The 13,444-nt window shown below is 35.4% G+C and overlaps 1 protein-coding gene across 9 annotated transcripts in view; it reads right to left on the reverse strand.

Moving 5' to 3' along the window:
- The window catches only part of VPS13B (vacuolar protein sorting 13 homolog B), an 805,060-nt gene that overhangs the window by 340,120 nt on the left and 451,496 nt on the right, over positions 1 to 13,444 (reverse strand). For all 9 annotated transcript variants that reach the window (XM_074386816.1, XM_074386811.1, XM_074386814.1 and 6 more), the window contains one exon: positions 2,836 to 2,947. In XM_074386816.1, the coding sequence (XP_074242917.1) occupies positions 2,836 to 2,947 (112 nt within the window). The remainder of the gene's footprint in view (positions 1 to 2,835; positions 2,948 to 13,444) is intronic.

Raw genomic sequence — 13,444 nt, forward strand, 5'->3', positions numbered from 1 at the left:
GTAGTAGGATTTATCCTACTTCTCAGCAAGGGATACACTGTAGACTCCCAGTGCATGCCTGGAACTGGAGATAACAGCACACTGTACAAATTTAAATTTATAAATTAGGCACAGTAAAGAGATTAACAATGTAACTAATAATAAAATAGATTATAATAATATATAGTAATAACTTATACGAATGTGATCTCTTTCTCGGAATATTTTATTGTACTGCACTCACCTATTTTTGGACCATAGTTGACCTGAGACCACAGAAAATAAAATCTTGGATAAGGGGAACTACTATATTCAACTCAGTAGTTCTCAGTGTATTCACACAGTTATGCAACCATCACTACTACCTAATTCAAGAACATTTCTATCACCCCAAAATCATCTCCATCCTAGTTATCATCACTTCCCCTCAAGCCCTGGCAACTACTAATACACTTTCTGTCTCTCTGAGTTTGTCTGTTCTGGACATTTCATAGAAACAGAATCATGTAATAGGTGGACTTTTGCATCTAGTTCACTGAGATTTTATGGTTAACGAAATCATGGGAATAATAAAATAAGCTCTAGTATGCAGTGTCTTTTGCTTTGTTGATATATTTGTATTCTAACTGAACCACTGCCACTCTGAATATTTCAGTCAAAAGTGGTTTCTAAGTCTGTTGTTACTCCCTTGATATTGATGATACAGCATTTCACTGAGATCTTGAAACAATTTTTATAAACTCTTATATGAATACTTTTTGTTTGTTTATTTAGAAGTGACTTTTCAATGTGAGCTTTCAAGAAAAAATTATTACGTGGAGTTTGTCATCCAGCATCTAGAATTTTTTTTTTTTTTTTTTTTTTTGAGATGGAATCTTGCTCTTTCGCCAGGCTAGAGTGCAGTGGCATGATCTTGGCTCAGTGCAACCCCCATCTCCCAGATTCAAGCGATTTCCCTTGCCTCATCCTCCTGAGTAGCTGAGACTACAGGTGCACGCTATCACGCCCAGCTAATTTTTTGTATTTTAGTAGAGACAGGGTTTCACCATGGCCAGGATGGTCTCGATATCCTGACCTCATGATCTGCCTGCCTCGGCCTCCCAAATCGCTGGGATTACAAGCGTGAACCATCAAGCCCAGCCCAGCATCTAGAATTTTATGCTTGACACTCTCACACATATTGCTGACCTTCATCTATAGGGCCACCCTAAAGTTACTCTACATGCTTGGAATTCAAGTTGTCTTGAGCGAAAAGACCAGATAGCCTCGCCCAAGAAGAGTTGGGCAAAAAGGAATAAAAGGAAGACCCTAAGAAATACTAATATCAAAGAAATTAAGAGGAAGGCCAGTAAAAACGACTGAAAAGAAGTTGCAAGAGAGACAGAAGGAAACCCCCCCCTCAAAAAAATTTCACACAATTGTTCCCAGCAAGTGAAAATACAACTCAAGCAAAAGTTAGAATGTGGAAACAGTACAGAGGAAAGGAATTATCTCAGTGGTTCACTTTATGGATGGTGATAAGATCTCTTAATATAAAATGTTTCTTCCACCAATAGTAAAGTAGGTCTCTATTTTAGGACCACATACTTCTGAAATAGGAAAGATAAAGACACCTGGAAGAATATTCAAATGTTAGAAAACTAAAGTATTTTCATCTAGAATTTATTTTCTATTATAATCATTTCTCTAGATCCCATGGGAGTCAGAAGGTGTGAGTTGTAATCTTGGTTCTATTAGTTTCACCAAGGACAACTACAGTATTCTTTTGGCTATTCAGTTTCCTAATCTGTAAAATAAGGAAGTTGAGTTAGACATTTCCTAAAGCCTCTTTCAGCTCTGAAATCCTAAGGTTATTCATAAGCTAGCAACAAAAAAACTTACTTAAGGACTGAATACTATTAGATTCCTAAGAAACTAATAAATAAAAAGATCATACATACATAAGACAAAGGAAAAGAATATAACTCAAATACCAAAGAAATCTGAGAAATAAGGCTCCTAGATCTGTTTAAAGTAAAAATAGCTATCACCCTCTAGACAGTAAATGTATCACCAAAATTAGAATCTTTTCCTAGCAGTAATATATACTGGAGAGCAGTTGGAATTTATTTTTTAAAAGAGTAAGACTACAACATCTGAAAAACAGACCAGCAAGAAGAATAAGATACTTGTTCATCTGTATTTCTGTGACTTTTCTCACTTGGTATTATTTGCAACTGTACTTTTCTGTCCGGCAGCAGTGCCAACTTCAGTATGAATCATATATTATTTTTATCATGTTGATTACATATGTTCACCAGTTTAGTTGTCCATGTATGCTTGGTGTGGTTTGCAAATACTCAGTGACAAAATCCAGAGCATAGCATTTTCACAGAAAGTGTTTACTGTGAAATTTCTCTTTAGAAGTTTGCTTTTCTTTATAGCTTTGATCCATATGACATCCACATTCCTACATTTCAAATAATGGCTTACACTTAAATTAATAAAATGTTTCACTTTGATACAACATGACTACAGTAGGATGTGGTGGTTCTACAGAGGACCTCATTTTCTTATGTGATTAGAGATTTGGTCAAATTTGACATCTGCTAAAATTTTCCAAACTACGCTTCTTCAGTTTTATGGTGACTTAGTACTTACATTCTGTTATTCATCAACACTTCACAGAAATACTTGATTTGTCTGAATGAATTAAAAAACCCACAACTGAAGAAAATCAGAAAAATCTGGTTTTAAATATCAAAAGATCTTGAATGAGAAATATTTCCACAGGCCACACGAAGTAAGTTATTGATCACTGTATGTCTTTGCAGGATGAAAACTGTTGCAAGATTAGACATAAACAAAATAACTTACTGGTAAATATCTTTCCTAAGGACAGATCTGCCAAGGGGATTGTCAGCCTGGGGAGCCATGGCAACAGAGCCAATCTTCAAAACCACAGTATCTTCTTTTGCTGCCTGATTAACTGTATCAAAAGAAGGAGATTCATGAATACACTGTGAATCTGTACATAACTTTATGCATAAGGAGAAATCTTTGAGGGAATGGAATACAGATACATTAAGATAAGATCAATACAAGAGAAAAAGTAAAATGAAAAAAATTATGTTTAAAATAAAAATCTTTGATGCTGTTCTTAACTTGGTTCATACCCATTATGTGGTTTTCTTTTAAAATACACAATTAAAACAGCAATGAAAAAACAAACAACTCCACTCCCAACATTAAAAATTATGATATTAAATATACATAAGTAATATTAAATCCAAATTTTTATCTAACTTCACAATCTGCATCTTTCTCCTAAATGATTTTCCACTTTGGGTTCTTAATACTTCATTGTCATCTACGAATATATTGAAGGGTATTACAAAGTCAGGGAAAAATTCTCAAAGCCATTTAAATTTACATGCTAAATAATTAAATACCATACACACACACACACACACACACACACACACACACAAAGTATATCACTTCAAGCTCTAAAATGTCAGAAAATCCAAAAGAAATATGATGGCTGCAATGTTGAAGATGGCAAACACCAACTATTTAACATGGGAGATCATATCAACCTGCCTATCCTAGATACTTTTTAATTTTGTTAACTTCAACTGTAAAATTGCTTCAGAAATTGGAACCCACACCCCTTTAAAAGTTCTACTCCTAATGACATCTAAAACTATGATAAATCATCCCAGAAAACAAAAAAAGGTAAAAGGATTTATCAATTCTAATTCTTTTCTTTGTACTGAATGAAATGATATTTAACTATATGCTCTCATTTAGTGCTAAAGTTCAGCATTTTTTCCACAACTCAGCAGCAAATTCAGCATCTTTTCTAAGGACTATTTGGGATGAACAGGGGTACTAATGGCCGCATTCATTACATTTTACTCTCTATTCTCCAACAGATGATTCTACGATAGTAGCTGTATAAACACTGTTTAAAAAATGTTAACAATATACAACTTTCTAGTTCTTGAAGTAAACATACATTAAAACTTATAATTTCTCTCAAGGAACTATCATCTGCCAAAAATAGAACAGAAAATGACTGGCTGCAAGACCTAAGAAAAATCCTGAATAGAACCTGTCTACAAAGGCATACAATCCATATTTCCCAAACTGTGGTGCCCAAAGAATGCAAAAGCTACGAGATTATTTCCAGCTGTATTTCTAGTATATTATTTCACTATATTATTTTCAGGATATTTCAATATATTTTCGGAATATTGTTTCAGTATACTTAGTATGGTCTGACTCAGATTAGTCCAAGAAAAGAAAGTCACAATTAAGAAAATCAGAAAATAGTAAGAAGCATAAGATATTCAGTGAGAGAAATAAGAAACCAGAATAAGATAACCATTAAAGGAGTAGGGGAAGGCAAAATAATAGGAAGGTGGGATAAGGGAGAGCAAAAGGAGAAAAAGGAGATGAACTATCATAACAAATATCAGCATATGGATGCCACAGTAAAGACAAGTACTTTTACAGGTCCATAGCAAAAGATCAAATAGAAAACTACTTCTCATGCAGCTGCACTATTTTCAAATGACTTAGAGGTTTGGCTTGATTATAGGTCCTTATACTATGAACATTGTTTACATTTTACAGATCTTGCATTTTATGCCAAGCTTATCAAATAGTTCCATGTGGGTAAAACCTCTGATTAAGCAGCAGGCATCAATTAAATCAATAAATAGTAAGCCTGGAGAATAGACCATACCACAAAAGTGCAATTAGTGTATTTGCTAACTGTTCTTCCAGGCTACAGATACTACCCACCATATGAAAGCCTGAAATGTAATAGAAACACTGCAGTAAATGAGGTACATATGGAGGAGAAATGACGTACTTGGTGTTACATACAAAGCCAGATCCAAGAACAGAATTGTTTCTGTTAGAGCCAAAATCGTTCTCAGTAGATTATACTGACTATGAAATTATAATAAAAAAAGAGCACTTAATGCCGATCATTTATAAACTACATTAAAATAATTTTATTAGAGAAAGTATTCAGCTTATCAAAATATATCAGAAATGTAAGAAAAAAATAATAAAAATATGTATGTACACATGAAAGTGCCTTGAGTCATTTCTTCAGTTACTTTATTGCCAAAAAAAAAAAAATCAGCTTCTCTTTTTTTGGCTTATTTCACCTGTATTTAATAGTTGGACCATATGAGGAAATGTTCCTTTTAGAAATATTTTCAACATGAAAATGAATGCCTTCCTTCTTTGCTTTAACTCTGTTTTTTAAAATTCAGCCTCATGAGGAACTACTCATTCTAGACAGGCTATATTTAAAAAAGTTCTCTACTGTGAAATAAAAAGATTACGCTGGAAGTCAAACACTGCAGATTTAGAATCCTGATAGTAACAGACTTTCATTATAATTTTTCTAAATAAAATATTAGAATGTTTAACGTATTTTTTCTGATCATTAACTGAATTTTAGATATGATTAAAGAGTCTTGCATTAATGTAGCATGAATTATAAGTATGAAAGATTTTATCTTTTCTTGGGGCAAGAGAGTATGTATATGTGTGTGTACAGATGCATAAATGTACTTATGTGTATGGCATATGAAAAGGCTATAAACAATTCTGAAATCAAGAGTCTGTATTAGTAACCAAAAGCTTGAATAAAGACCAGAGTTTTCACACAATTGTCAGATAAGACTGTTGCTTACAACAAAGTTTTAATTCCAACCTGAAATAAAAGTGTTCTAGGATATCAGCCTTCCTTTAAGATTCTCAATAAAAACTCAATTTAGTAAAACATCTGAAGTCTCAACAGTATTTGAAATTCCCACTGTGTAATGTTATGCTTTTATAAAGTCAGAACTGTTGTGACAGGTTTCAACAAAAGGTTTTAATTAGTTATTCCCATACTGGCAGTTAATGACAAAAGTTTCAATAAATATGTAACAAATGACCATTATGCATATTAATAGAAAGTTTAGTTGCATTTAGTTTACCACCATCTTTGACACAGATTACTCTAAGACAGGTACAGATTTATCTGTAATATTTTTATAATAAAGTTTCTGCTGAAAAGCATGATGTAGCAAGATTTAATTATTCTTTTATGCTCATCAAACCCCTGGGCTCAAGCCACCTGCCCACTTTGGCCTCCCAAAGTGCGGGAATTACAGGCATGAGCCACCATCCCTGTACTACATTTATAATTAAACTAATCTGATAATCACCTCATTCAAACTTTCTTGTAAAGGTTTTCCAGAATAAAATGAGTACTATACTCATGACTCCAACTTACAAGAGTCATTAATGATATTTATTTCTTATGAAATTGCTCCTTCAATCACGATTTCCATAGTCACATTATAGCTTTTAACATGTATTAAATGAATAGATCCAATCTCTGATATAAAATAAAAGAATTTATCTATACTTTAAAATGGTAAATCTGGTTATATGAATTTTACCTCAATAAAAAATTTTTCTCTGACGTTTTCATGAGTAATTTATGATTATTTAAATTAAGAGTAGCGATGAAGAAAGGTAAAATATCAAAAAAAAATCTAATATGATGTGTCAAAATCTGAAAATTTGACATGCATTTTCGTATTTGCATTCTTAGCTTAGGCACATAGTCTGGCTACTTGCAGTACCTCAAATAGATAGAGATACCGGTAGAGTTATAAGTTAAGATATAGATATATGCACAGATACAGAGATGCAAAGGCAGAACACAAAAAAGTAAAGATATGAGCAATATATATGCCAGACAAAAGGATTAATACACAAAAAAGCATTAAGTAATAAGGAAAAGATAAGCAACTCCTTAAAAATAGTGTACTTTTCACTCATGAGACCTACAAAAGACTAAACATAAACTTCTGCTAGAGTAAGAGCCATTTAGGAAGGCAATTTGACATCTCTTAATATTTTAAAGGTACGGAATCCTTTGATCTAGCAATCCTTTTGCTGGTAATTTATTCCACAGATACACACACCCAGGCCACAAAAAATACTGCTAAAAAGTTGTTTGTTGCTAAAGTATGCATATTAGCAAAATGTTACACTTAAAAAGTCCACAGAAAAATAAAACAAATTATATTTTCCAAAGACAACTATACCAACATTCCCCCATCTCATATACTCTTATTCAAAGTGACCTTAAGAAGTACCTAGGCACCTGAATTCTGAAATTATATGTTAAAAACCCGCCATAGTCACCACCAAAAAAGGAAGCAGCAGCAGCAGAAGGATAAGAAAGACGAAGAGGAGGAGGAGGCGGCTGTGGCAGAAGCATATGAAGAAGCCGATGAAGAAGCAGCAGAAGCAGCAGAAGCAGCAGAAACAGCAGAAGCAGCTTTAAAAATAAAATGGCAGAAGTCTGAAAATACTTCTGTAATTACAGAAATATAATTGGGGATTTTCCTAGTTGAAGCAACTCAATGGGAAACAATAAAACTGTGTGATATGTAGTACTAATGTTTATAACACAATAAGCCCAAAACAAAAAACATGTAAACAAATAAAAATAGCCCTGGAGAAAATAAAGCTGTTCTTTTTTTCCTCCCTTTTTTTAAATAGCCTGATTTGTAATATTTCTGTCATAAATATATCAGTGAAACAGAACTAAACCTTTGGTAAGTGTAATAGAAAATAAAGCTAGAGTTAACAATGAACTTCAGACCTCTGCCTCACCAAAGAGCTGCTCAAGTGCTCAGCACACAGATGCTGCTATACTAAGTGTGAGCTCCCTTTGCTCTTCTCCTTGACTAACCCATGCCTGCATGTCGGAATTGTTCAGAAAATACCACAAATTGTGCTTTACTCTACAAGGGCTTCCAAGAAGTCTGGTGGCTCCTCAAAAACAGAATTCCAGATAGAATTTCCATGGCACCCAAAAATTCCACTGTTAGGTATACACCCCAAAAAAACTGAAAACAGGGCCTCCAACAGAAAGCTGCATGCCAGTGTTCATAGTAGCATTACTCACATTAACCAAACAAAAGGTGGAAATGACCCAACTGCCCAACAGATTAATGAATAAACATAATATGATATATCCATACAAAACAGTATTATTCAGCTATATAAAGAAATGAAGTTCTCAGGCAGTAACTTGGATGAACCTTGCAAACATTATGCTAACTAAAATAAGCCAGACACAAAAGGATAAACATGTATGATTCCACTTATATGAAATTTTTAGAGAAGGAAAATTCATTGAGACAGAAAATAGGTTAGAGGTTACCAGAAAATGAGGGTAGCTATTACTTAATGGATATAGAGCTTTCGTTTGGGGTGACAAATACATTTGAAAATAGTGGTACAACATTGTGAATATAATTAATGCCACTGAATTATACACTTAAAATGATTAAAGTAGGAGTTGTAAGCCTAGTCTTTGATAAAATGGACTTTAAACCAATGAAGATCAAAAGAGACAAAGAAGGGCATTACATAATGGTAAAAGGATCAATGAAGCAAGAAGAGCTAATGATCCTAAATATATAGGCACCCAATACAGGAACACCCAGATACATAAAGCCAAGTTCTTTTTTTTTTTTTTTTGAGACGGAGTTTTCACTCTTGTTACCGAGGCTGGAGTGCAATGGCGCGATCTCGGCTCACTACAACCTCTGCCTCCTGGGTTCAGGCAATTCTCCTGCCTCAGCCTCCTGAGTAGCTGGGATTACAGGCACGCGCCACCATGCCCAGCTAATTTTTTGTATTTTTAGTAGAGACGGGGTTTCACCATGTTGACCAGGATGGTCTTGATCTCTTGATCTCATGATCCACCCACCTCGGCCTCCCAAAGTGCTGGGATTACAGGCTTGAGCCACCGCGCCCGGCCTAAAGCAAGTTCTTAACGACCTACAAAGAGACATAGACTCCCACACATTAATAGTGGGAGACTTTAACGTTCTACTGTCAATATCAGACAGATCAATGAGACAGAAAATTAACAAGGATATCCAGGACCTGAACTCAGATACTGACCAAGCAAACCTAACAGACATCTACGGAAGTCTCCACCCCAAATCCAGAGAGTATACATTCTTCTCAGTACCACATCACACCTACTCTAAAATTAACCACATAATTGGTAGTAAATCACTCCTCAGCAAATGCAAAAGAATGGAAATAATAACAAACAGTCTCTCAGACCACAGTGCAATCAAATTAGAACTCAGAATTCAGAAACTAATTCAGAACTGCACAACTTCATGGAAACTGAACAACTGGCTCATGAATGGTACCTGGATAAACAATGAAAGGAAGGCAGAAACAAAGATGTTCTTCAAAACCAACGAAAATGAAGACACAACATGCCAGAATATCTGGGACACATTTAAAGCAGTGTCTAGAGGGAAATTTACAGCAACAAATGCCTACATGAGAAGCAAGGAAAGATCTAACATCGACACCCTATCATCAAAATGGAAAGAGCTAGAGGAGCAAGATAAACAAAACTCAAAAGCCAGCAGAAGAGAATAAATAACTAAGATCAGAACAGAACTGAAAGAGACAGCGACACAAAAAAACCTTCAAAAAAATCAATAAATCCAGGAGCTGGTTTTTCGAAAAGATCTGCTAGCCAGATTAATAAAAAAGAAAAGGGAGAAGAATGAAATAGATGCAATAAAAAACGATAAAGGGGATATCACCACCAATTCCACAGAAATACAAGCTACCGTCACAGATTACTACAAACAACTCTATGCACATAAACCAGTAAACCTGGAAGAAACAGATAAATTCCTGGACACTTGCAACCTCCCAGGCCTAAACCAGGAAGAAGTTGAAACCCTGACTAGACTAACAACAAGGGCTGAAGTTGAGGCAGCAATTAATAGCCTACCAACCAAAAAAAGCCCAGGTCCAGATGGGTTCACAGCCAAATTCTACCAGAAATATAAAGAGGAGCTGGTACCACTCCTCCTGAAACTATTCCAAACAATCCAAAAAGAGGGAATCCTTCCCAAATCATTTTAGGAGACCAACATCATCCTGATACCAAAACCCTGGAGAGGCTCAACAAAAAAAGAAACTTCAGGCCAATATGCATGATGAACATAGATGCAAAAATCTTCAATAAAATACTGGCAAACCGACTGCAACAGCGCATCAAAAAGCTTATCCACCATGATCAAGGAGGCTTCATTCCAGGGATGCAAGGCTGGTTCAACATACATAAATCTACAAATGTAATCCACCATATAAACAGAACCAAAGACAAAAGCCACATGATTATTTCAACAGATGTGGAGAAGGCCTTTGACAAAATTCAACAGCGCTTTATGCTAAAATCTCTCAATAAACTAGGTATTGATGGAACATATCTCAAAATAATAAAAGCTATTTACAACAAACCAACAGCCAATATCATACTGAATGGGCAAAAACTGGAAGCATTCCCTTTGAAATCTGGCACTAGACAAGGATGCCCTCTCTCACCACTCCTATTCAATACAGTACTGGACGTTCTAGCCAGAACAATCAGGCAAGGAAAAGAAATAAAGGGTATTCAATTAGGAAAGGAGGAAGTCAAATTGTCTCTATTTGCAGATGACATGATTGTATATTTAGAAGACCTCATCATCTGAGTCCAAAATCTCCTGAAACTGATAAGCAACTTCGGCAAAGTCTCAGGATACAAAATAAATGTGCAGAAATTACAAGCATTCCTATACACCAATAACAGACTTAAAGAGCACCAAATCAAGAACGAACTGCCATTCACAATTGCTATAAAGAGAATAAAATACCTAAGAATGCAACTAACAAAGGATGTAAAGGACCTCTTCAAGGAGAACTACAAATCACTGCTCAACGAAATACGAGAGGACACAAACAGATGGAGAAACATTCTATGCTCATGGTTAGGAAGAATCAATATTGTGAAAATGGCCATACTGCCCAAAGTACACTATCCCCATCAAGCTACCTATGACTCTCTTCACGGAATTGGGAAAAACCACCTTAAACTTCCTATGAAACCAAAATAGAGCCCACATAGCTAAGACAATTCAAAGCAAAAAGGACAAAGCTGGTAGCATTACGCTACCTGACTACAAACTATGCTACAAGGCTACAGTAATCAAAACAGCATGGTACTGGTACCAGAACAGAGATATAGACCAATGGAACAGAACAGAGGCCTTGGAGGCAATGCTACACATCTACAACCATCTGATCTTTGACAAACCTGACAAAAACAAGCAATGGGGAAAGGATTCCCTGTTTAATAAATGGTGTTGGGAAAAGTGGCAAGCTATGTGCAGAAAGCAGAAATTGGACCCCTTCCTGACATCTTACACTAAAATTAACTCTAGATGGATTAAAGACTTAAAACCTAAAACCTCACATCACAAAAACCCTAGAAGAAAACCTAGGCAAAACCATTCAGGACATAGGCATAGGCAAGGACTTCATGACTAAAACACCAAAAGCATTGGCAACAAAAGCCAACATAGACAAATGGGACCTAATTAAACTCCAGAGCTTCTGTATAGCAAAAGAAGCAATCATTAGCATGAACCAGCAACCAACAGAATGGGAAAAAATTTTTGCAATCTACCCATCTGACAAAGGGCTAATATCTAGAATCTACAAAAAATTAAAACAGATTTACAAGAAAAATAAAACCCATTCAAAAGTTGGTGAAGGACATGAACAGACATTTTTCAAAAGAAGACATATATGAGTCCAACAAACATATGAAGAAATGCTCATCATCACTAGTCATTAGAGAAATGCAAATCAAAACCACATTTAGATAGCACCTCACACATCTTAGAATGGGGATCATTAAAAAATCTAGAGACAACAGATGCTGGAGAGGATGTGGAGAAATAGGAACACTTTTACACTGTTGGTGGGAGTGTAAATTAGTTCAACCATTGTGGAAGACAGTGTGGCAATTCCTCAAGGATCTAGAAATTCCATTTGACCCAGCAATCCCATTACTGAGTATATATCCAAAGGATTATAAATAATTCTATAACAAAGACACATGCACACGTTATGTTCACTGCGGCACTGTTTACAATGGTAAAGACCTGGAACCAACCCAAGGGCCCACCGATGACAGACTGGACAAGGAAAATGTGGCACATATACACCAGGCAATACTATGCAGCCTTAAAAAACGATGAGTTCGTATACTTTGTAGGGACATGGATGAATCTGGACCTCATCATTGTCAGCAAACCGACTCAAGAACAGGAAATCAAACACCACATGTTCTCACTCATAGGCGGGTGATGAACATTGAGAACACATGGATACAAGGAGGGGAGCATCACACGCTGGGGTCTGTTGGAGGGGAATAGGGCAAGCACAGTCAGGGGTAGGAAATTTGGGGAGGGAAAACATGGGGAGAAATGCCAGACATAGGTGATGGGGATGGAGGCAGCAAACCACATTGCCATGTATGTATCTATGCAACAATCCTGCATGATCTGCACATGCACCCCAGAACCTAAAGAGCAATTTAAAAAAGTAGATTTCTGTTTTCTAACCTATGTAACCTTAATGTAAATTATATTATTTAAAATTTCATTAGATGCTCCTTATTATTATATAATAAGGAGAAAGCATAAAGGTCATTACCTTTGCAATGAATATACAACTTCTTACTTTTCTGGTTAGCAAGTTGTTTATCACTTGTAACTGGTCAATAAGACTAACTCTTCATTCTTTATCATTTATGTGTTTCTACAAATTGTCTGAACAGATGAAAGCAATTGTATTCTACTGTCAGAATACAGGATATTCAGAGAACAGTAATTTCACATCTCAAAGTAATTTTAAGATAGCTTCTAAGAAAAATTAGACATAAAAAGTAGAAACTGGCTTGTATTAAGAATCTGTAAGTATAATACATAGAATTTAGTTCTAGACACCTTGTAATTAACAACTATAAAGTTCTACAAATATTTTATTATAAAAATGAAAAAAAATTTTATAAACTTTAAATGTTGACAATACTATTAGACAGAATACCTGCCTTAATTAACATCATCTGTCTATGGCAAACAGAACAAAAAACAGAACTAAACTCTGAGAAGAAAGTGAACGATGCCTGATGCTTTTCCTGTTATCTATCATTAACGACCATTCAAGGTCTTCCTCTTCCCCATAATAATGAAGAGACAAAAAAGATTTTTAATATTTTTCCATGGCACACTACTATCTGTCCCTCAAATATCCTTTCTTTTCTCTCTCTCATATTCACAGGGCCCTAATTATTAGCTGGGGATATGCTATAGCTTGAATATACCTCAAAAATTCATATGTTGAAATTTAAAACCCTAAGGTAAGGGTATTAAGAGGTGGGAACTTTGGGAGGTGGTTAGGCTATGAGGGCTCTCTCTTCATGGATAGCATTTGTGCCTTAATAAAAGGCTTGAGAGAAGGAGTTCGTCCCTTTTTGCCCTTCCGTCGTGTGTGAACACAGCAATGACGTGCCGTCATG

Source organism: Saimiri boliviensis, chromosome 15 (genome assembly GCF_048565385.1).
Source record: "Saimiri boliviensis isolate mSaiBol1 chromosome 15, mSaiBol1.pri, whole genome shotgun sequence".
NCBI classification, from domain to species: Eukaryota; Metazoa; Chordata; class Mammalia; order Primates; family Cebidae; genus Saimiri; species Saimiri boliviensis.